This window comes from Orbicella franksi, chromosome 1 (assembly GCF_964199315.1).
Source record: "Orbicella franksi chromosome 1, jaOrbFran1.1, whole genome shotgun sequence".
Taxonomy (NCBI): domain Eukaryota; kingdom Metazoa; phylum Cnidaria; class Anthozoa; order Scleractinia; family Merulinidae; genus Orbicella; species Orbicella franksi.
Window position 1 is genome coordinate 30419461 of NC_138145.1, and position 25162 is coordinate 30444622.

At 37.3% G+C, this 25162-nt stretch overlaps 1 protein-coding gene across 1 annotated transcript in view; it reads left to right on the forward strand.

Annotated features, from left to right (window-relative positions):
• Positions 1–25162, forward strand: part of LOC145502497 (importin-11-like) — a 41814-nt gene that overhangs the window by 383 nt on the left and 16269 nt on the right. Inside the window, exons 2-27 of the mRNA XM_081481809.1 lie at positions 643–743; positions 2190–2262; positions 2935–3021; positions 8335–8448; positions 9244–9324; positions 10823–10871; positions 11271–11329; positions 11924–11972; positions 12287–12357; positions 12566–12665; positions 13214–13306; positions 14086–14120; positions 14842–14925; positions 15811–15847; positions 16363–16403; positions 16531–16621; positions 18057–18104; positions 18309–18414; positions 18866–18995; positions 21018–21051; positions 21275–21315; positions 22550–22615; positions 23431–23481; positions 23827–23940; positions 24568–24642; positions 25030–25070. Coding sequence (XP_081337935.1) covers positions 643–743; positions 2190–2262; positions 2935–3021; positions 8335–8448; positions 9244–9324; positions 10823–10871; positions 11271–11329; positions 11924–11972; positions 12287–12357; positions 12566–12665; positions 13214–13306; positions 14086–14120; positions 14842–14925; positions 15811–15847; positions 16363–16403; positions 16531–16621; positions 18057–18104; positions 18309–18414; positions 18866–18995; positions 21018–21051; positions 21275–21315; positions 22550–22615; positions 23431–23481; positions 23827–23940; positions 24568–24642; positions 25030–25070 — 1871 coding nt within the window. The remainder of the gene's footprint in view (positions 1–642; positions 744–2189; positions 2263–2934; positions 3022–8334; positions 8449–9243; positions 9325–10822; positions 10872–11270; positions 11330–11923; positions 11973–12286; positions 12358–12565; positions 12666–13213; positions 13307–14085; positions 14121–14841; positions 14926–15810; positions 15848–16362; positions 16404–16530; positions 16622–18056; positions 18105–18308; positions 18415–18865; positions 18996–21017; positions 21052–21274; positions 21316–22549; positions 22616–23430; positions 23482–23826; positions 23941–24567; positions 24643–25029; positions 25071–25162) is intronic.

Consider the following 25162-nt stretch of genomic DNA (forward strand, 5'->3'; position numbering starts at 1 on the left):
CAGATAGCCAAGAGCGAAGAAAAAAAGTTACTGTTACCGATCCCCTTTCCCTAGGGACCAGAGGGATAAGACGGAGGGGTGAGGGGTGAGGAGTTGGGACCTGGAGAATTCCACCATAGGGTTTGCCATATGAGGAATATGAACGATGATGGATCCGGGGGGATGCCCATATCAAAAGGGGTGTGAGCTTATATCGCTTAGGGGTATAAAGTCAAGGATTTTGGTCTCGCTAGGGGTGTTCATGCTGAAAACCACTATTTTTAGTTGTCAAAGTATCTTTTTAGGGTGCACTCCAAGAAATTAACATAAAAAAGGTTCTTATTTCCATTTTAGGCTCAATTTCTATAGGTCTCTCAAGTCTGGTCCAGTAGCGCAGGCTAATTTGCTTAACAGCAGCTGGTAATCAGGCCCATTCCATTTCAAGTGGTATCTTTTAGGGGTCAAATTAAGCCAGAGCCATGCCCAAATTCAAATTTTCTGAAGAGCATCCATGACCTTTTCATATGGGAGTCCCTCCTGGAATAGATCTTTTAGGGGTTCAAAATTTGTGGCTTTGTATCATTGGTGGGAAAACTGGACTTAATCTATTGAACAATAATTTGTACATTGTACATGTACATTCTCTTTCTCTTTTTCTTACAGGTAATTTTTAAAAATGAGGCAGTTGATGTGAACATTCGCTGGATGGCAATTTTGTATATCAAGAATGGAGTGGAACGCTACTGGAGAAAATCAGCCCCTAAGTAAGTGCCACTGCTTGAAGTTATATTTAACAGAAAATTATTCTGAAGGTCTTTTGGTTGAGGGACTAGGTGAACCTAGCTAGGAGTAAAAGCTATTTGGATTTCAAAAGCAGTGCTGTACGTGTAGATCTTTCCATTATCTTTGTTTTCAAGTCTTAGATTTAGCCAAGCCTAAAAGCGGAGCTCTTCATTACAATAAGTTAACCAGGCTTGAGCCTGTCATCCAATCGAAAATCAGTACCTGGACAGTGGTCAACTTCAAGAAAACATGTGACCTCAATGAGCTCTAGACCTGAGCCCATGAAGTCAGCCGATACCTTGTACTGACAGGTGTCAGCTGACCATAACATGGATGTTGAATATTAAAGATGTACATTGTGAACCAATGCTGCATGCTGTAATTGACCTATAGGCCGGAGTAAGGCTGCCTTGTTGCATGACATCATCATCATTTTCATTGTCATTGTCATAGGGCGTACGTGCCCGTGATCCATGCTGTTAGCCATGTTGACCATGAAAAAAGAGTTGCATGGTTTTCTGTTTCAGTCTATGCATGCATGTGGTTCTGTTCCTATAGTTATGGTCTTCCGCTTGGTAACCCTTCGGGCTGCTGGAACACTGCTATAATGTAATGATCATATAAAGCAAACTTGATGTGGTAATTAACCATTTTGAATAATTTTGAATAATTATGGGACACTCTCCAGAGTGACAGTCTAAGATCACAAGTGTAGTTCCAGAAAATGTCCATGATCGAACTACAGAAACCTCCCATTGAAGTTTAAAGTAACTCCTCCACTTCTTTGGAATTTCAAAGAGTATTATGCACACCCACCCCCCCCCCCCATCCGGTCACCATTCTCCCCCCCAACATCATGTACTCAGCCCCTTTTGATAATTTATTTTGACACAAAAGTGTGCTAAGGTTAATAAAAATACATGTGCACAATCCACACCAATTATTTCCGTGGACTGCAAAAGAGTATGCTACTGATTGCAAGCATACTCATGTTTGAGTCACAAGTGTGAGTGATGAAGAGTGAGTTGGCAAGCTAAGCGATCTCACATATTTGCTCCTCAAACCCCAAACGCGAGCCTGCTTGCAGTTTAGAGTTACACACTTACTATGGCGACTATACAGTATTACCATAGTTTGTACATGTACATTCAGAACCTTTCTGATATCAATTCAGTCCAGATGATACTTTTACTTATTACTAAGTCATTTATAAAATGTCCAGAATCTAGACTTTCTTCTGACTGGTTGTAGTACATGTATGTCAAGGTTGTTCCAAATATACATAGATACGTACTTTATTCGTCCCAAAAGGGCTTTTTGGAATAAGGTAGAACTATTAAAAATTAAATTAATTAAAGATATAAATTAAATTTAATTAATTAAAAATATCTATTTGTCTTGAATGTTTTTGTTGGATTGATTTTCAGTGCTATTTCAGAGGAGGAAAAAACTTTTATGAAACAGAATCTTATCACATCATTTCATGAACCAGTTAGTCAGGTACATTTGTTCTTTACAATAACTGAATTTATTTTTAGTTACTCTGTGTCATCATTAGAACAGTTTCCATTTGTCTGTTAAAAATCATTTGCATTATTTTGCTTTCATTGGTTGTTCATTACCATGCTAAGTGATTGGCTTAACAGAACTCTAAAAAACTAAATAAAAACCTGAAATGTTTGTGGTCAAATTTGTACATAACATGATACCTTTTCTGTACTAATTCGTGTTCAGCTTTATCTTAATGAGGCTAAATTTTAACACTGATGTTGGCAATCATTTACCTTTTGAACCCAGTAGTGTAATATTTGAAACACACTGAAGGTAATACTTTAAACAGAAGAATTAAACAAAGTAAAACAGATTCGTTACTTTATTGTCTTTTGCCAATTGATGTTCCTTTAAATACGTAATGAAAAACTTACAAAAAGTGCATTAACTAAACTGTAACTGTTTGAATTATACACAATGAATTTACTGGACAGGTCAGCTCTAGATAAATTGCTTTAAATAGCCTTTAGAAATATCATCTTAAAATTATCGTATTTATTACATAAACTGATAAGTATCACATAAACAGGAACAATTTATTGCATCTACATGTAAATCACATCATGTATCTTAAGCAAATAGTGGGATGCATTTATGTTTATTGTCTTCTTTGTCTCCCAGGTTGCAACTCAGGTTGCTGTTTTAATTTCTAAAGTAGCCCGAGTGGGAATAAGAGATTGGCCTGAGCTGTTTCCAGCTGTACTACAGGTTTGTGTACATGCAGCTGAAAGTAAGGTTTAATTTACAGTGGAAATTCACAGGCCAGCCCATTCCCCCTTGGGGACAAGGCCTTTACTGTAAGAAGATTTTGTCCAGAATTTATCAAACATTGAATGGCTTAAAGTGCCACTGAAACGAAATTTTTGTGTGTGAGATTTTTGCTTAGTAATAAAGTTTCAACCTTACTTGAAAACACTGCAAACTTTTTTTCGCATACGTTAAGCGAAAACTGCTTTTTCAGCCGTTCGAAGTTGGCTGGTTAAGCCCAAAAATAGGCGGCCATTTTGGCGTGGCCAAAACAGCCTAGTGACATCACTAGTTGTATTACTCTCATGCTGCACTGAAAATTTAGAGTGATTATGGGAGAAGAGATTACTGTTCGAAGCCCCCAAAAAAACATCTTAAGGTTACCATATACCTTCAGGGGTGTCTCGCGTCCAAGCGATGTAGCGCGTCCGGTTTAAGCTGTAGATACCTAAGCCCCCCTATCAAATTAAAGCTTATAGAGCTGGCTATCAAACCATACCAAAAATTTTGAAATAAAATGAATTGCCAATTTTTTCACGGCCGCTAAATGCAAGCGTCCTAATCACCTTTTGGAAGCTACAAGTCAAAGCGAATTTTGTTTTTCGCCAATTTATTTTTTTCCTTGGTTTCAGGACAAAAAGCGCTAAAAAAGCGTGTCTGCGTTTTTCCATATTCAATTGTAGTAAAAAGTTACAGAACATTTTCGAAATAGGATTTAAAAAATGTGAAGTGATCGTACAAAAATCGCTCTCAGAGAAAAAATATTCGAAATAAACAATGCGCAGACACGTTTCTGTTTTTTATATGTTAATCTAGCTACTGTCCAAATTTGAGGGCAAACAAACAAATTCCGTTTGAGTTGTAACTCTTTAAAGTGTCTGCTTCAAGCGACAAAATTTATTCGAGAAAACAGCGCTAAGAAAAATATCTTGCTTCGCAAACAAACTCCGTCCACAAACGCCTTCAACTGGGTTCTCAGATCACTGAGCCAATCAGCGCTTGGAAAATTTACTACCATTAACTCGCGATGAAATTTACGCGTGAATCTGCAAAAAAAACCTTGCGTTTCGCAATGCGCTCAAGGCGGAGAGATAATTTTTCTGCAGCTGGGTTTTTCTTGAAGCTGGTTTGGCAAAATGGGGAAGACGAAAAAGGATACGAACACTAGAGTAGCTGGGCGACGAGAACAAACAAAAGAAAGCGCGGCAGAGCAAATGTGCATGGATAATATTCCAATGGATCTCAATGAGTTGGACGATTCATCGGTATCGAACTCAACAAAAGAGTCACTGTAAACATCGCTGTTATCGTTGTCGAGTTCCCAAATTTTACACAACCTTTCTCTTCTCTTGACTCGATCTTTTTGCCCGCTTGATACGTCCGAAGCTTCATCCACGAGGCCAATTTTCGCTTCTTCACTTATTGATGTATTTTCATTCATTCTTCGCTTTTTCGAACTGGTAAACGGAGTTTTCCGTGGTCCATGTTTACTTATAACTTAATAGAACTACATCTAATATGAAAAATGCTTGGATTAACAATGCTGATTAACTGAGTAGCCAGCCAATTCGTGGTATCCATATCGGTAATATTCCCGCAAAAGTAGTCTCGGTTGATTGCATACACGTTATAGGGCTGTCAATCAAGAGGGAACTTTTACTTCCGGCCATAACGTATAACATCCATTTCTCCTCCAATATTAGGTTTTTTTCAATTTTGTTTTCAGAAATTAGAGATTACTCTTCGACCATTAGTTTGAACCAAAACTCCAAATTTGAAGAAAATTGCCGATCTGGAGGTATACTGTAACCGGACATCTCAGAGCTGTAAAGCAGATGATAACAGTAGCCTTAGACATGAAGAGGTCGAGAGTCGATCCTGGGGCTTTCCAGTCTATTTAATTGGATATTTGCAGGATGTTTTATGTAAGCAAGCAAACGATTGGGAGTTGTTAGATCGCAAAATGATCGGGACTCTTGGTGAAATGGCCAGCACTCAATTAAACAATATCTACACTCAGAAAGTAAAAAAGACATAAAAACAAGAGAAAGCGGCTTTTAAAAATATTATCCAGACTGCTGCTGCACGAATCGCAGCAACAACGCTTCGAGTTTTCGAGTCGCTTCGCTTCGAGGAAACCAGACGCTTTGTGAGTTTCACAGCGGACGAGATTGTGCCACAGTGACCTTTAGTCCAGTTGTATCTGCTACATCCTACAAGTTATCACAGCAGCAACAATTTAAGAAACCCTCCTCTTTTATATGAGGGAGCCAATTTAAACTATAAAGGTAAACTAAGCTGCCATGACCCTACAGGTATGTTTTCAGGAAACGAGAGAAAGCGTGACAATGTCTGCGGCGAAAGGTAATATATGCAAATTAGTTCAAATTCTGTTTAATAAACCTTCGAAAGGAGTGTAAACTAGTGACATTTTAACGAATTGTTTTGAACTTGGATACTATTAAATGAAGATCATAGACATAAGTATGCGCTAAAGAACTCAAAGTAATCCATCGGCCATGAAATATTGCAACTGGGAGATACGTGTAAAAGAGAGGCGAAATTCCCGCTTTGTTTACACTGATACATATGCGGCGATAAAGCAAACCCTGCTGCGGATCACAATTTCCACAGATACATTTTGTCTACCACAAGATCTCTCACTTATTAGTATCATAAAAAGATGCCCTGTGTGTGCAAAGAAGTACTTGACTCAAAGCTTGTGGACCGTTAATAACTTCGTGATTGTGCGGATGGCTGATGCGCTTACGGCTGTTAATGCAGTAAAGTTGCCGAGGGTGTATTCAAACCTTGTTAATAGACCTTAGATAAACGTGAGAATCCAAATTTCAGAACCAGGCTGAAAACGGACGACGAAATATCGTGTTTACGCTTCAGGACGTGATATAAAAGTTACCACACTCATCTTCGAAATCTCCAATCGAGTACTCAAGATGTTCGAAAAGTATACTGAGCTGTTCTAATCTGTAGCATTTATTTTGGTGAATCTATACTCTTTGGCACCCTCCAATGTTTATGATGTGTATTTCCTGTCAAGGCTGGACAGAAATTACAAGGTAGAAAACTATTAGGTATCGACAATATGAAGAATAAACTTGAATAAATCAAGTGAAAACAAGAGAGAATCTATAGCGCTTCTTGCGTGAATACAACCAGTGACGTCACAAGGTCCTTAAAATCGGCTCCAGAGCCCAGACACAGTCATGCTCCAAAAAGTTGACTTCAACAGCTGAAACAAGAAGATCTTTTAGATCTTATAACCGCGCTTTTAAAATTTAACTGTTTGCTTAGCACTACCGTCGGAATGTAGTGCACATTTCAAAGCAGTCAGTGATGATTCTTTTCTTACTGTAGACATCACATCACTTGATCAACACAAACTGTATTATTGCACCATCAGTGGTAGGTGTTGACAAATCTCCAATGACGTAATGGTCCTAATCTAGAACTTTCTTCAGGATATGTATGGTCATGAACGATGTGAGCCACACGATAATAACACTATTAACAACAGCTTTCTTTCTTTAAAGACATGATTACATTTGATTGGTGTTTTCCACCAGTAAAGGGCTAGCAAAGTAGTCACACAAGTCATGTAATTTAATAATGAAACTCTATCCCGACCAATGTATCGATTTTGGTCACTCCAGTGGCTACAGATTGAAAATGTGACAGAAAATTGGCGTTACTTTCGATTCTCACCAAATTTGGACAGTGGGAAGATCTCATCATTAGCCAATTACAGGCCATTTTTCAGCTCTTTTCCTCACATCCTCCCCCCTCAGGAGAATTTTGTCAAGTTAGCTAATTTAGCATGCAAGCCACCGTAATGGTGGTCGCTGTCGGCGAAATGTTTATTTGCTCAAAATTGGGGCAAAATCTTTCGGAGATGGAAGTCAGGACATTTGTAAGGATACAGAAAGTAATATGGGACCAGTTGGTGGCTTCTAAGGCTCAATTTATCCAGAAGTAAGCTGTATTTTCGTTTTCGTGCTGAAAGCCACACGGTGAAATATTATCGGTTTGTTCTGCTGTCTTGTTCTGTTTTTTCTCTTGGTCATTTTTGTAGCCCGCCGAGGCCATTCTTTCGTCTAAATGAGTTGAAAGAAGTTCGAAAAAGATGTTCCCATCCAAGTTTAAGCTCTCAGGCAATAATTCTGGAGTTTTTTGGCCGAAACGTCGGCTTTGTTATGTTGGTGTTTTTCGGTTGCTATGGGCGACCGTTGCTCCTTTTGTTAGGTCAAGTCTGGGGAGTGAGGTCACAAAAAAAATTCTAATTAATTCTGGTTTTGTTCGATTTCGCTGAAATTTTAACACGATAAAGCTGGATTTTTAAGGAGTAGATTTACCTTCTGCCAATGTGTGGTAGCTATTAACGCTAAAGTGATATATCGCTTCGATGTCAGGGTTTTGAAGAGATTTTTTGCAACGTGTAGGTTCGGCGTGATTTTGTAATCTGAGATTTCTGTTGACCCTGAAGAAACAAGGTTTGGCGAGTAAACATTACAGATTGCGTAATTCAAAGTTGGCCGAGTGGAGATCTGCGTCTGGTCTCCGACAAAAAAAAAAATAAAAAAAAATAAACCAAGGGTAGAACATGAACCGCGCTCGGCCCATGGCCGCACGGTTAAAAAGCACTTTCCGTAAGGATTTGACAGAAATAAAGTTCACCATTACTTTAAGCACATTTGAAACTATAGATTGCAATAATAAAAGAGAGTACGAAAGTTTCGTTTCAGTGGCACTTTAATGATCAATTTAAAAAAGCAATGATATTAGATATTCAATTAGTACTAACAGTACTTACAAGTGTATTCAGGTCACCCACAGAATAAAAATCAATCAAGCATAAAGATTTTCTATCCCTTCTGAAGGATGTGGATTGATTTTACCCTTTAATCTTGCTCTACATGTATCTTTTAGTTTATCTGTTACAATCAAACCCTGGTACTATCATTCAAAACCTTTGGAGTGGTAAAACTGCTCCTAGAAATTTGAATTCCAATGGTTAAATTGTTAACATGTACAGCTGTAATATGAGAAATGTTGTCCCACTTTTCACGTTACGTCCTGTTCATCTTCTCAGCAATGTGATCACAGTCTTTCCTTGGCTGTATATATGTACATTTTTCAATTCTGACACCCTAACTAACTGACAATGTCTGCTCACAGTTTTGCATTTTGGTGGTGGATCCTTATGTGAGTTATAAGTTTTCAGTACTTTTACTTTTGTGTTCTCTGCTTCTAATTTAGGCGGTCCAAAACAAAGAAACCCTACATCAACAGCGAAGTTTACTGGTGTTAAATCATGTTATTAAGATGTTGGCATCCAAGAGGTTAATCCCTGATAGACAATTATTTAGACAGGTACTGGCAGTACACAGCATGGCTTGTTAATACAAAAACAAGAGAACTCGTTAAATTTTCTTCCCACAAAAGAACTATTCCTGACCAGTCAAAAAGGACAAATTTAGCACCAAGCTTAATAATGTTTTACCGATAAGTAAAAATGTTCAGCCAGAAAGCCATTAGGTGACACTGAACCTTAGTTTGTGTTTGACTGTCTGTTTGCAAAACAATACTCAACATAAGATTATAATTTGACCAATGGTACAGAGAGGTCCAGTGTATTCCATGAGATAGGAATACAAATTGTCAGGTGCTAAAGATGATTTCCAGTCCATACTGCACACTCTCGAGGGTTTGTTTAATATGTTTTTTTTTTGTTTCATGTAAGACATCACAAAATGTAATTCTTCACAACTTCTTATATGGGGTGAATTCAAAGTTTCATGTCAACTGTCATTATGGATGCAAAGCTTTATGCTTCATTCTTTCTCATATCGCTTGATAAAACAACTTTGCAGCTGTAAAGATCAATGAAGCTGTTGGAAAAAGAATTTGAAAGGGCTCAAAGATAAGGTGTGCGGTTCGTAACAAATAACATCGATTTGCATTCCATCAAGTGAGGCACACAAACAGCAGGGTGCTGAGACTGCGCAGTATGGACTGGAAATCATTGAATTGCTATTTTCTGTCAGTAGATTAATGTTGACATCGTGTTCCTCCTGACCTCCCATTAGGGATTAACTTTGGTTATTTGCTAGCCAACATTTTACATAGATTGAAGTTATATATGAATTTGCCTTTTTTTCTTTTCAGATAACTTCTGATATATTTGGTTTTATTCTTCAACTATGGCAGAGCACCACAGCTTCCCTTCTTGAATTATATCAAGTGAAGGTACTGTATATTTATGGGACTTACCATGATAATGATTTATTTGATTTAGCACCCAAAGGTTTAATTTTCCTCTTGAAGCCTAAAGTCCCTAAATGGGGAGTGGGTGGGAGGGGGTACTTACATGTATTGTAGAGGGGGTGTTATAAGAGTAGTTCTTTTTAAACAGTTCTTTTTAAACATCTACGTTTGAATGTGATATGTGCAATTATGCTCTTACTAATTAGATACTGACAACAGATTCTTTAACCCAGCGGGGGCTCTGATAGTCATTCAGGAATCCATATTGGTCTTTTCTCCAAGTCACCAGCTGGGCAAGTATGCCAGATGACATACTTGCCCTGGCAATATTTGGCTTGCCTGTTCAATAGGGAAAAATTGCAATTGAACAACATGTAAATAGAAAGTTTACTTTTTTAGTATTTTCACGTGACCAGTCTCACAGAACATCATGTCAGTAGTTGTGGCAGTTGATGTTGTGGAGTTGGCAGACACAGAACGTCCAGGTACAAATGAAAACCAAGGCCTCTTTGACTGCCATGAGGCTGAAAGGAATGCTTGGATTGTTTTTCCAAAGTGTCAACATTACTAAACATCACATCCTCATCAAAACAGCTGATGTGATTGTGCTACATGTTTCCATGGATGCAGATGCAGTGCAGAGCATCAGGGGTTGGAATGAAAATTGGAAAATACCGCATCATCTGTGATGGCGCAGCAAAATGATGATTCTTATTGCGAAAGAAAGCTGCATATCTTTCTCTGTTAAACTCTAAAAGTTCCAAATGGATAACAAGTGGTTAGAATGCAGGGAACCCATAAGAAAATTTAAGAAATGTTTTATTTTTGGGAAAGTCAAACCAAACTCCTTCAGCGGACGACTTTTCCTATTGTTTTGGTCGTCCATACTATTTTTAGTCATCTCAGACAACCAGATGACTGCGAATATGGATCCTGGAGTCATTATTGTTCAATACTACTTTCAGCCAGATAGCAGACTTCATAAATCATTTGTCTATAATCAGTCTATCTATGTCAGTGTCATCAATGTTACTTTTTCTTTGGGGGCTTATTGGAAAGGGACCCTTAGAATAGGGGTGCTTATATGTTGAAAAAAGTGGCTCTTAGTAGGGATTGCTTATTCAAAAGGGGACACTTTCAGGAAGGTGGTGCTAATTAAAGGGAATCATTGTCAGTGGTAATCTTTTGTGTTAGGACAATGACTGTCTTTTCTCAAAAGCTGTTAAGAATTAATTTTTATTATTTCTAAATAGTGCATTGTAAACAAGCACAGTGCATTTGCTTACTAAGTTGCAATGTGTAATTACAGAAAATGTCCATACCTCCCCCACTGAAAGCATTTTTTCTAAGAAACTCTACCCCCCAGGAAATTCCAATCTCTTCTGTGGGGAAGTATGGATATTTTCTGGACCTGCGCAATTTGTGGGTAGAAAGTTTAGAGGAATCTGCTGCTAAATAAAATCCGCTTGTTATTTTAAAGGACATGAGACTTCTGACTTCACTGGAGCTCAGCACATTAACACTAAAAGGTACTCGCACTTTGCCTGTTTGAAGGTGGAGATTGAATTTTTTGGATTTCACAAGCTTTCAACTTCTTCTGAAGACCTGTTACATGATGATCATGGTTGAGTGTGACTTCATCAGTCCTGCATTTTGGCAATTAAGACTTTCCATTTCTTGAACTGTGTCAAAAACGTCTACACAGCATGTGTACAGCTTCAGACAGAGAGTTTGAAATGTTGACCAAGATTATGGTTACGTCCTCGTGTACACCAGTACACAAGGGAATGACGATTGTATTTTCTTTGTTCAGGGGTCAATGCTTATAACACTATGTATTGTTACTTGGTTAATGTTAGTAGTGTATTGCTTGTATTGGATGTGTAAAACACTTGGAACTAGAGTTGTTTCTTTTCCTTTTGTTGTAGTTTTGAGGAAGTTAATCATTTACGGACTTCAGGAATTTGAAGAAACATCACAAGCAATGGTATAGAACAACTTTATGTGATTGATCAGCTTCTGTACATAAAATTCAGATTGGTGTCAGTATACACGTACAACATACCATCTGTGTTGATAAAGGTAGACATTTCATTACCTATAAGGATATAGCAGAGTGTTGGTGTGGATGTGAATTTTTTTCTTGCTCCATAGAAAAACAAGGGGCAGCAGGATTTTGATCCTTTGGGCCTTATATCTAAGGGGTTTCATTAACAGTTTTACCAGGGGGGCAACTGGTTTTCACAGGTGGGAAAAACTCTTAGAACCAACAGATTTTCCTTGTAAGAAGGACTTTCCTCTAGATAGTCAAATCGGGTGGACAAAATCATTTTCACAGCCGGTTAATTTGCCCAGTTCTCAGCCCTCGGTGAAACCCCTGATATCTTCCAGCAAAAATAAAGGGGGCTCCCCATGTACAAGACGTACATGCATCCTAGATCTCAACCCTAGATCATTTCAGCTTGATTATTCATTCTTCCAGTATCGGTTTCATGTCTATCTTAAATGTAAAATTTGTTTGTTTGCATTTTGTTTTCATGTTTGATGTAATCATATGATGCATTATTTTTGTTCTCCACAGTGTCTCCTTCAAGCAGTGTTTGAAAAAAATAAAATACTGTTACAGTATAGTATGTACTTTTTTGTATGTGGTTATGCTGTATCTATCTACTTAATAATCTGGGATCAGTGCTGGCTTTCTACAGATTCTTCAATTCAGCAAACTCGACATGCATGTTAAGCTTAATCTTATGCTTATTTTGCACTATATAATGAGTGCATATTTAACCATATAGATCTACACATTTTATTTTGTATAGTTTCTGATCCACAGACTGACATCTGATCATCTGGACAAGATAAGAAACTAGGCAACTACCTAGAAAGGAAGTGAGACAAGAACATCATAAAGATTGTAATCACCATGTGTTGTTTATCACAACAGGAAAAGCAGAAACAGGAAATCATGATTTACAAGAAAAACTGGAAAAATATGTAATATTGTTGACAAAAGTTGTAAGTGGTGTTTTTTTTTTCATTTTCAATATCCCATTCATTTTAAGAATAGAATTATAATTAAATGATTGTATAAATGTCAAATGACTCAGTTTAGCACCCTCCTAATTTGCATCCTCTTTACATGTAATAAGCACATTATAACTCCTTTCTAGTCATGTTTTTTTTAAATAAACAGAGTTATAATTATTGATACATTTTCTTTCAGTTGATAGACACTCAAGAACACCATCCTCTCTCATTTTCACCTCTTATGCAGCCATCTTTTGAACTGTGCTATAATTATTTATTTACAAGTCAAGGACAAGGTGAGTTTCAAGAAAAGGGACTGACAGCTTTCACAATGAAACGATAAGAATATAATTTTGCTTTAAAAACTGGTCCAGAAGAAATTGTTTGGGGATAAATGGATGACAAAATGATGAGCATATAAAAAGAAATACAGTGACTGTTTGTAGTGTATAAAAAATACTTTAAACAGGGCTAAAAAAAAAACTTGAATTCAAGCCTGCCCTTGGGACAAGTAGATCTCAAATTTTGCTTAGCCTGGGCGAGTCTTAGTTTGCTCTTTTGATGATTTAGTTCGCTGTTGGCAGATGACTTGCTTGATCTCTTGCCCATCAGGCAAGTGAGTATGAAAAGTTACTTGCCTGGAAAGGAAATCTACATGTACATGGACAATGGAACGGCACTTTTTTCAAGCCCTGCTTAAAGTAGAAACTGCTGGTAGGGGCAGTGAACTTTCTCACTTTTGGACAACCATTATTTGCTTCACAGAAAATCACAACACTTCCTGTCAAACATGTTTTGCTTATTTTAATCACTTTTAATAATAACGCTTATTACTCTTTTGCAGAAGATATATTTGAGAAATTTGCATTACAGTGCTGTAAACTGATGAAAGTCATTGTCAAGTGTAATATGTATCAACCCCCAAGAGAAATTAAAGGTAGGATGACTCTGATGTATGGTGACTATTAAGCTTGCCGCACAGTTGCAAAGTGCTTGAAACTATTTAACCTCATCTTAATTCTGTCTTACGTAATACATTGTAGACTGTGTCAACCAAATGAAGGAGTGCTTGAAATTTCAGACAGGTGTCTTTATATGAACTGAATCTTGAATCTTGAATCCCTACTGTATAACACACAACATGCATGAGCATAGCTATAAGTACGCAACCTGGGGAAGGAGTGCTTGAAATTTCAGACTAGGTGTCTTTATATGAACTGAATCTTGAATCTTGAATCCCTACTGTATAACACACAACATGCATCAGCATAGCTATAAGTACGCAACCTGGGGCTGGACATGTACATGGTTTCGTATTCTGCTCATGTTTTTTTTTTTGTTTTTTTTGTTTTGTTTTGTGTTTTTTTTTCTTGTAGTTTTCTCTATAGGTTAAGTCTGTATACTCAGATTGATAAATGCTGATTGGAGGGATGTGCAGGGAGGTGGTCTTACTCATAAGTGAGAGAATTAGAGAAAGGGGAGGTTGAGGGATGGAATTTGTGAGGAGAGATTGGCAGGAGAAAGACTGAGGGGAAGGCATGCACAGTAGAGTTGGAAGGATGCTTTGTTATCCCCATTCATAAAATGCATAGACAATCAAATTTGAATATTGTTTTGAAAGTTCTCAACCAAAGTGATAAATTCACTTTAAAATTTTTATAATTAAGTAATTAAGTAATCATTCTTTCACAGACAACACAATGTAATGTTTTTTAGATACAACTCCTCAGGCAATCCTCAAGGCACACCAGGTTTGTAGACCAAAATCTGACGTCAGATGATAATATGATAATTAAATAACATTATAATTAATATGTCATTTAACATCATATGTAACAAGAATTGCAGAATATACAGCAATGCCGCCCATGCAAATGTCTAATAATTTACAGTAGATATATTATTTAATGGTTGTTTTATTGGGATGAAAACATGCAACAAAGCAGTTTTAAAAGACTTTGTAAACTTCAAGTGCACAATTTTGATTGAAAGCCAAGTGATAGTGTTTTAACTCACATCTGACATTTTTAAAGAAAGAAAGTAAAGAAAGCTTGAAGAAGCAGAAAACCTATTGTTTACATGTAAATTAATTTTTTAGCACAGTAAGCAACAAAACTGCCAAAAAAAAAAAACTTTCAAGAGTTGTCACAGGAGATCATTCAGGACACTGTCTAGTCCAAGTACTTGGAAAATATTGAACCAGCAATAAATCAATCTGATTGGTTGACTTAAGTTATTAGCCCTCTGCAGTAACTTTTAAAAACATGTTGTAAATATGTTATAGTAGCCGGGCAACAACCTAAATAAAAAAACGAATTACCTTTAGTTTATATATTTATTCAAATAAGTAACACTGTAAAGGTTAATGGTAAAATAATTGTTAGTGATCCTGTTTAACTGCTTTTGTCATCACCCAGCTACTTTAAATTATAAATATGTGTACCCTAAATTTTGTAAAATTTTTTTCCTCAGGTTAAGATGGCCTTTTTTACACCAACAGTACTATCACAAATAATTCGACAACTCATTTTACGATATTTCCCTTTAACTTCTGAGGTAAGGTGAAGTATTGTTTTTTGGTGTTATTTTTTAAACTCATTTATTCATTAATTTGTTCATTCATTCTTTTGTATGAATGATCAGTTGCTTGTTAAAACATTAGGAAATATATAGCATTAACCAAATGAATATTTTGATGAATACACCATCATTGACAGCTTTGACATTAAACATTTTTCTTGGAAATACGTCATGTCACCTTCAGAATCTTTCAAGCAATTTTGGAAAAACGTTGGGTGATGTAGTTTCATCTTTGATGCCATGAAAACATAAGGTGTATTCTGTAGAGTAGAAGGTACTTCTACAAAGCACAGTTTGAAAATAACATTTAGTTTTAGTACTGCTTTTCTCCTGTCGGAATTGGGTGGTCTTGTTGAGTGTACTATGAATTTTATTCACGGTACACGGTACAGTGCCCCTGTTCAGGGGCACTGGTAACATATTTCTTCCTTGGTCAGAAGTACTTTAAGGCACAGCATTCTTGGAAGGCAGCTTTTTGCTTAATATTTTACATGTTATTAACTGTAGGTTAGTTATTCACAAATTGTTTTTTAAAGCTGATGAATTTTATCGTGATTAAATAAAGTCTACTCTAATCCAATCAGAATGCTTGGATTTACCTTTCTCTTTGGTGCGTACTCCATGAGAAATTCATACTACTTCCCTGTGTTTCACTGAGTATTTAATAGGTACCAGAACAAAACAGACCAGCACACTGTAATCCGAACAGAATACATGTAATTTCAACACAGCTCTCAGTTTCATACTGATGGATCCAAGAACCATTAATACCTACGATGGCCAGTCGTTTATTGTTAAAAAAAAAAAATGAGGTTTAGATATGGTGTCTCCATTAAGAATTTTATTTCATTGTTGCTGTAGGATTTAGAGAACTGGGACACTGATCCTGAAAGTTTTGGTAAGTTTTTCCCCCTGCATTACTCACTTTTCAAGTTGTTTGTGAATCAAACTCCATTTTTAAAAGTTTCAAAAATCCAAAACTGGAAAAATGACCATCATTGTCCATTGATTTCAAAATGTCACTCCTTCTCTCTTGATATTTAGTTGCAGAAAAGCTTATGGATTAGCTCCACAGAAAAACTCTTTGCAATTCATCTGACACTGTAGTTTTCTGGGGATATAAAATAACTGTGTATTCCTGTGTGAGTTATCTCTACCCATCATACCATACATGTATGTGGACTTAAACATGCAAGGCTTGGTGAAGTCCTGAGTTTGAGCTGATGTTTGCATTACATACATGTAGCTTTATATTGGGCTAGGTTTTATTCTCTGACCAGTCCTACTATTTACATGCTTTTGTATGTATCCATCAATTTAAGTCAAAGCATAGAACTAAATAAATGTTATTAAAGATGAGTGGCTAAGTATAGCAAAAGCCTGAAGAATGCCAATTGAACTTTTCCTTGACAGTAAATGAAGAAGCTGGTGAATCATGGCGATACAATCTGAGGGTAGGAACTCTGATTAATAATTCAATTATGAAACCTGCCAAGGCTAATCGCTGCTTTATATTAGAGGGTGTCTGTTTGATAATTGTGGGGTCCACTTAGTACAGGCTTCACTGTATTTTGTTTTCAGGCATGTACAGAAGTGTTATACTTGAGTCTTCTTGGCGAGTTCCGCAGCACTGTCACACCTGTTGTCATTGAAATGATTAAATTAGTACAAGGTAAAGAAGTGGTTTTGTTTATTTTAAGAACTGTATTGACTGAGTACATTTTTATCATTATACTGCATAACCTGAAAACTGTTTTGCCGTCTTTAGAATCAGGATCACTCAAACATATCTACTAAGCCATATCTGAGTTACCCTGAGTTACCTCTGTTTCAAAACGAGGCCTCGTGCAAAACCTTTCATTTGAAAATGAGTTTGATTTGCATGAAAATGAACCTGTAGGCAGAACACATTCTCATATGGTTGGTTTCATATAAAGACTCGTTTTGACACAGAGGCAAAAGGCAACTCGGAAATGGCCTCTTTTACGATAACTGCAGAAATTCTTGCACACTCATTGGCTAATTTTCATCGTCAATATGTGGACAGACACATGAATTTATCATTTATGCGATGCGCCAATGAGCGAGAGCAGACAGTTTCACAATCTGTTGTCGTAAAAAACAAATTGACATCAGTTTTTCATATGTCTGTCCTGTTATTGACAATGAATTTTGTCATAACATTGTCAAAGTAGTCTGTGGATCCACAGCTACTTTGACAATGTTATGACGAAATTCATCATTGATAACAGGACAGACACACGAAAAACTGATGTCAATTTGTTAATTGTACACGTTGTCAGGTTGGTGCCCTTATGCATGTGGTAGTTTATTTGTCTATATTACAGGGTCTGAATTTGCTCAAATCGCCAAAAAAATGTTATGAAAGTGGTAGCGGAGGTCCTTTTAGTAATTTTATATTAATTTTGGTATGGGTGAAAATTGTGTTTAACTTAGTTAAGAGCTCCAATTCTCCTGTTCAAATCTGAGTAACTAATTACTAGTGGCATTTGAAAACTAGACTAACTGCATAGGTAAGACTTTGTCACACTGAGCCTTGAAGATTACACTGTGGTGCAGTGTTTACTCTGAAGACGGTAGAACAACTGAATCTGGAGTGCTGCGTGATATGTGAATAACTGTCATCTACATGTACATTGGCCAAAATGGAAAACCCCAGGAAGGTCATTTGAAGTTCTGTGGGGATGGAGGTTTCAAATTCATATGAAATTTCCTAATAGTGGGGGTAGGAATGCCTTTTTTGTGAGGGGAATGGATGGGGCACAATCACTGGACAAAATCATTTAGATTTCACAATTTGCTTAACTTTCTTGATTAGTAATGTGGTATTTATACAGTACGTTTCGTACCATTAGTTTTCGGTTGTCATCCTTATTGCAATAATAATTATTGTAAGTTGTAAAAGTTCTTGTTGTCATGTGATGGTAATTAATTTTATTCTTGTAAAATAGAGTGTTCACTTACAGTTCCTCTTAAGATGGCATAAAACTAAATATAATTATTGGCCCTTTTCTGCTGGACATTCACGTTTTTAAAATGAAATTGTGTGTTGTTTGTGATGAGGTGTTTGTGTTTTATTTCACAAGGATCCCCACCATCAGATGATATGAGCGTCTTGCTACAAAAGGATGCAGGTATTTAAACCAGATAAGAATGTAATTTTCACGTCCCTAAGTATTCAAAACCATGATGTATGTTTATATATTATATTGATACTAACAGTTTATTTCTTTTATATCGACCAATGCATTATGTTTTGTTTGATGTTCAACTGAAAAGGTTGCCTTGGGAAATTAAGTAATTTAATTAAAGATATTTTTTACTATAATTTTCTTTAGTTTATAATGCCTGTGGACTGGCATCATATGACCTTTTTGATGAGATTGATTTTGATCTCTGGTTTACCAACCAACTTCTTCATGAATTAAACAACTCTTCCTCAAGGTATGTGTCCATCACCTCTACAAGTTCTAAACATTTACTGGAGTTTAGTAATGTACAGTAAGACCCTTTACTTCAACTTTAAACTGTAAATAATCATTTTAATTTATGTACTTACTTTTTAACTAGTTTGTATTTTCTTTGGTGTACTAGTTTATTAATTAATTTAATATATTTATTTTATTTTAATAGTGGACCTCCTGTGAAAAAGCTTTTTAGTTAAGCAGAGTTTGTCACTCTAAAGAAAGAACCACCAGATCCACCTTACATTGTTTGTTTTTGTTTTGTTCTGTCACTAAATGAAATTTGAACTTTACTTCTTTTGGGGCTACATACAACCCTTTCCCTTGCCATGCCCATGTGTCTTGATATTAAATATTCCAAAGGAGCAAATTTGTTCCGAGTTTTAACATGTTAAGTTTGATAGTTATTGTAATTGTGTTACACTTTCAAGGTACAAGGTTCTGCATCGCCGCATCATTTGGATGACTGGACAGTGGATAAATGTTAAATTTGCTCCTCAAACCAGGCCTGTGTTGTATCAAGTCCTCCTTAAACTGATGAACGCTCTGGAAGATTTAGTGGTGAGCGATGATGTGAAGTAAGAAATTCAAGCTTGCATCCTGTGCAGTCCTTTTGTTATTCAGGCTTCAGTAAGGTCAGACCAGCCTCGTGCCTAACCTCTTTCCTAGGGTCTTTCTTCTTCCCCAGAAATCCTGGGAACGAGCAGACTTATACTCAGTCGCTATTTATGTGTTTTGGGGAGAGAAGATTGGATAGTAGGGTGGATTAAGGCGCATGGTTTTCTCCCGCCTCTTCCCATGACTCCACACATGCTCCACTCGATCCAGACCGTTTTCTCTCTGAAACAATCCAATCTGACCCATAAATAGAAGTCAGATTAGTGGTGTGGTAGACTATCACTATGGTAATCAATGTTCTTTAAGGTGACCAAGTAGTGTAAGACTACAGCATATCATTAAGGAGACGAAAGTGCTATTACCTACACTGTATCTTGGTAGTCATCTGTCATCTGCCATGGTCCAAGTCAAGCAAACAATACTTGACAAATGAATGCCAACAATAGGCTTTCTGGACCTCTCAGGACTACACTTTCTTGAGACATGACCACACTCAACAAAGATTTTTTTGCATCCAATGATATTCTGAAGCTATATCTCCTAGAAATTGATTAAAATTTAATATATAGATTTAGCCAAGCCTAAAAGCGGAGCTCCCGGGCTGGGTTGTTCAAATCTCAGTTAAGATAACCCAGGTTAAGCAAGAATTTTGATTTTAGTTTTGTAACTTCGCAGTGAGGTTTTCCGTATATTGTTCGGCCTTCCGTTTTGAGTTTGAATAATCTCAAAATACACAAACAAAACATTTGTATACAATAGGTATTTATACTTCTGTTAACTTTTAATCCTGGGTTAGCATTAACCGGCTTCCGAACAACCCGGTCCCGTTTACAACAACTTAACCTAACATGAGCCCGCGATCCAATAGAACCGGTCAACTTCAAAAAACATGTTACCTCGATGAGCTCAAAACTTGAGCCCGCGTTATGGTCACGTGATACTGGTCAGCGGATACATTGTTTTTACAGGTGTCAATTGACCATAACATGGATGTCCAATATCAAAGAAGGAGGCTATAATTAATCAAGGCTGCATGTCTTTGTCAACCTTTTAGCTGGGGTATGGCCGCCATCTTGCGCGACTCCGTCGTCGTCGTCGTCGTCCATTCGTACGCCCCACGAGCAATATTGCTAGCCATGATAACCGTGAGAAAATCAATTCATGGGTTTCCTTCTCTTTCCTATATGAGTGTGGGACTCCTCTTGGCGGCCCAAAGGGCCGCCGGAGCTCCGCTATAAAGTTATTTTTAATTTGTCAATAGCCCTGAAGTTGTCGCTACTCACGATGAATTCGATAGCGTTGATCCTAGCAGTATGCAGGACACCTATCACATATGAACTCAGTTAAATGACCTTGCTCTCCATGAGTTCTCGTAGCTCAGTGAATAAAGCGCCCGCCCGGTGTTCGGGAGGTCATGGGTTCGATTCCTGTCGGGAACTCAGAATTTTTCTTTGTCCCACGCTCGTGTCATGTTGATTAATTCGCCTTCACAGCCCTAAAGTTATGCTGATGCATGTTGACATCAGACTAGTTTACTTTAAAAGCGCAAATTGTAAATTTTGTCATGAACATATTTCGAAAGTAGCACGGGTGAAAAGAAAACCCACATGAAAATAACAAGAAGGTGACAAGGGTTTGAGAACATTTCACATAAATGAGTCTCGGGGTAAATTTTTAGCATGTCATTGTGACGTAATCATCTATAAGCCCTATTGCTAAAATAAATTAGGGGTGCATTCCTTTAAGTTGATCTGAGCAGGATCAGTGATGCAAGATCATTCAGATCATGGTGCATCAAATGGGTTCCTGTGATGTACCATGGATCACTGATCCTGATCCAGATCAGCCCAAACGAACGCAGCCTAGGCTTAGAACACAGAAGAGAACAAGTTTACATACGTACTTTACTTTACTTTCTTTACTTTCTATTTTCCATCACAACTTGGATCTCTTTTGTCTCCATAGGTTCGTCTGACTGCAGCAAATACACTCAAGATTGATATCCTTTTTCATTGTTCTTGTCCTATTTAGATTTTGTAAAGGGTGGGTGCTGTAGCCTTGTGGGTTTTCACACTGTACAAATAGAATTGATTTTTTTCTATCAAACATGAAGAGCGTTCGTTGAGGTATTAACCAGAGTTGCTGGTGATGGAATTATTTAGCTGGGCAAACAGAATACCCTGACGTTGATTTCTCTTGTAATTTTCCTTGACTGAACCCAACTATAGACGATGTTGATTTTGTTCTTGAAGATTTCCTTCAGGTAAGTGCATCTGATGTAATTATAACATGATGACGGGAGTTATGGTATGAAGAGTAATGTGACATTCATGCTTACTAAAAGACAGACATATTCCAATTCAAGGTGATCTGTCTCTGTGTTGATGACGTTGATGGTGTGTATGCTCTCACATATTGTACACGTAGCCTTTTTGTAACACATTACTTATACCCTGGGCTGTTTTGTGAGAGATGTACTGACGTTGTGGCTGGACTCCATATTGAGCAGTTCAGGTTTGGGCACTGGCTAGGTTTCATCTATTTTTGGACAAGGCACATGACTTTTAGGGTACTTTTCTCCATAAAGGAGTAGTAACTGGGCTCTCGAAAAGGGCTAGGGATAAGGGTATCCACTTCCAAAAGTGTCCCATTCAGGAGAGTACAGTCACCGGTACAGTCATTGTTTTATATATATATTTTAAAACACTTACATACGTAAATGTATTTCATGTTTTATTAATTATTAGATAAGTAATCGTAGTTAGGTGTCCCCAATTAGTGTACATTGTATACTAGCGACTTCGACACGTTAATAAAGTTCTTACCTTATCTTATGTTATCTTGTCCTGTCCTGTCCTGTCCTGTCCTGTCCTGTCCTGTCCTGTCCTGTCCTGTCCTGTCCTGTCCTGTCCTGTCCTGTCCTGTCCTGTCCTTCTCATATAACATAATTATGTAAAATTACAGTCTGTTGATCATTATTTGTCAAAATACACTTCAAAAGACTTCTGGAATGCGTATTTTCACATCAATTCTTTTTTGTCTGCACAATAGTCCTTGCTTCACAGACATTGTCTATGTTATTTATTGCATGTTAAGGGCACTTTTTATCTCATTATGGACTCTCGCTATTACGGACACTAACCAAAGTCACCGAGCGTGTCCGCTATAACGAGAGTTGACTGTAGGAATGCTTCTAGTGGCTTTACATGCCAGTCTGACCAGCCATCCAGTCTTGTAGTCAGACTTGGTTTCAGTTAGTGGGGACGGGATTACAACTTGTGAAGCAAAGGACGGAAGAGGTCATGTCTTTGGCACTGCTATGCTAAAACCCAACGCACAATAAGTTGTAAATTATGAGCACTTTTAGCATTGAAGATACGTCATTTAATTGAGTGCCTTTGGTGTTGCTGGGTATTTATTCGTTATTTACCCCTTGGGTTTTCAACATGTCTCAAAAATTATTCTTGCTCCTAAATGTTCAACACGTTAATTCGTAGTTTTTGGATGGCAGCTTTGGATCACTTTTTGACCTTCTCAAGTGCACGCAGGATTGTGATGCCAAGGTAACTTGATCAACTTAAAGTGCCACTTTAATCTCACCATCACGTTTGTCTAAATCAAGAATTTATTTTTTTGATTCCTGAAGACATTTTAGACTGTTGCAACAATTCACATTTTTAAAGATGGAGAAGAAGGACAATTATATGAAGAAGAAAAAGCCATCACGATCAAAATGACATCAAATTTTTGAGAAAACCAAATACTTACAGTCCTCTTAGCACTAAAATAATGCCTCACACTTTTATTCGGAAAAGTGTTTGGAGTCCGCCTTTTTTTACAAGACCTGGGACTTCTTGCATTTCAGTGTATAGCACGGCGGACTTGTGCTTGCTAACAAGCTTTTTATATCAAGATTAAAGCGCAAAAATTGGTAATTGCCCACTAAGCGTACAGTAGTATAGATTTTGTGCGCTTGTTTCTTTTCGGACATTCCAGTCTCAGAGTAACAATATCCGATAGAACATTGTCAGTTTGTACCATGTTGTCAACAAAAATAGTTAACTGGCAGTATTTCATGGGTCCTGAGATCATATGACCTACCTGCCAGTAACATTGTGGCCTAATTGGTGAGGTAGCGAATTGTGAAGCCACGGAGGTTTTAGCAACTTCTGATTTTAGAAGTGTTTGTAAGTTTGAGAAGTTAGGAAAACGTTGCAAGAAAGATTATGTATCAATTTTTTTTTCTTCATTAAATACATTACATTAATTTAATTTCCTGACATTCAAGCTAAGATGGAACATTACAATTGCTGCTAAAACGATTTGATTTTAAAATTAATGTCATAATATGTTGATAACAAACTTATTTTTTTTATAGATGCATGTCCTGTATGTACTGTCATTACTTATTCAACGGATTGGAAACAAGGTAAGCATAACACCCTAAGAGTTACTAAAACCGCTATTTCAACCCCTAAAACGTACGACAAGCACCCCCGTCCTTTTCATAAGGGAGTCCCCCCCCCGCCCACCCACCCACCCACCCCCCCCCCCCCGGAGCATAACATTTCCTATACTTCATCGGGTTGTTATTCTGGTTGTGAACGTTTTCACCTGTGGAATGCCGAAACAATGTCTTACACAATAATTTGAACATAAATGCCAAGTCATGGAGATAATTATATATTGCTGGGCTAAGTTTTGTGTTCAGCCTGAAGAATTTGTTTCTCTCGTACATCTCGCTCATCTGTGTAGTTTTGTTTTCTCTCTTAAGGTTCAACCGTTTGCTGCGTCACTGTCGCTCTACCTCCCTGAACTGTGGCAGACATCAGGTGACCACAACATGCTTCGATGTGCAATAGTGTCCACCATGACCCACCTTGTAGAGGTTTGAAAATCAATTCTTACGGAAATAAAATAATGGTTATTACTGGTGTTAGAGTGGTTAAACGTTGCTTCAGCAACTGCTTTGCTACGAATTACCTTCTTAAATTTTTAATTATAACAACCTGTTCTCGTCTGGTCTTGTAGATCAGTCGGTAGAGCAAAGGTGAACTATTCTTGTGTTCGTCCTTTCAAATCACATTGACGTCAAAAGATTTTTTTATTTTCCTTGTGTAGTGCCTCGTTTCCTTTCTTAGAGCTTGCACTCATGACCTTGAAATCTATGAGGTATTTACAGCACCTTAAAATACTATGACTGTTCTGTTCAAACAAATAACACATATGTTTAAGTGTTGTAAAAAAATGTAGTTCTACTCATGAAAATCAATAATTGGCATTATAAAATTTTCCTTGCTTTACGTAGAAGACAGGAAACAATAATCACCAGCAACTTGATATACTTTTTTTGATACCGTACACTTTTTGATGTGCCACCAGTCACTAAGAAGTAACCCTTAAAAAATGTTTAGAGTTGAAACGATTAATTTTCTCATAAATAAACAAACGGCAAGTTTTCTGTTATTGTTGTTTCATGGTGACACATCATATTTTTTTTCATGTCGTTTTCTAGGGCCTGGGTGCGTTAAGCAGAAGCATGTACTCTTTTCTAGTACCCTTGATTCAGCTCAGCACGGATGTTTCGCAGGTATCACTCTTTGTTTGGGCTTACAGTTGTAATACTTTCCAAGTGACTGCAGTAAGATTTACGTGGGAAAATTAACACAAAGCCAGTCACTATGTCAATTTGTCAATAGTTATAACAATGAATATCTTAAATATCTAACTGTTGCCAAGTGTGGGAATCGTTGTAGTAGCCAACTCGTCATTGGTGCATCTGATTGAGCAGCGTCTGTTTGGGTTTTGCTTGACTGACCGAAGGAGCAGTATCAACGTCGTTGTTGCCTAGAACATGTTTGGATCCAGTGATCAGTTCAGCAAGATTGAAAACGTAACGCCAGTTTATTTTTGATAAGAATATTTTACGTATTGTCATTACAATAACCTGACCAAGTTGTGTTGTCTTTTGGTGTAGCCACCGCACGTGTACCTAATGGAGGATGGATTGGACCTCTGGTAAGATGTGGTGTGACCTGTGAAGACAGATCTTCTCTTATAGAGTTGCCCTGATAAAGCAATGCCAGAGAGACCTCCGAGATAAGAGCTAA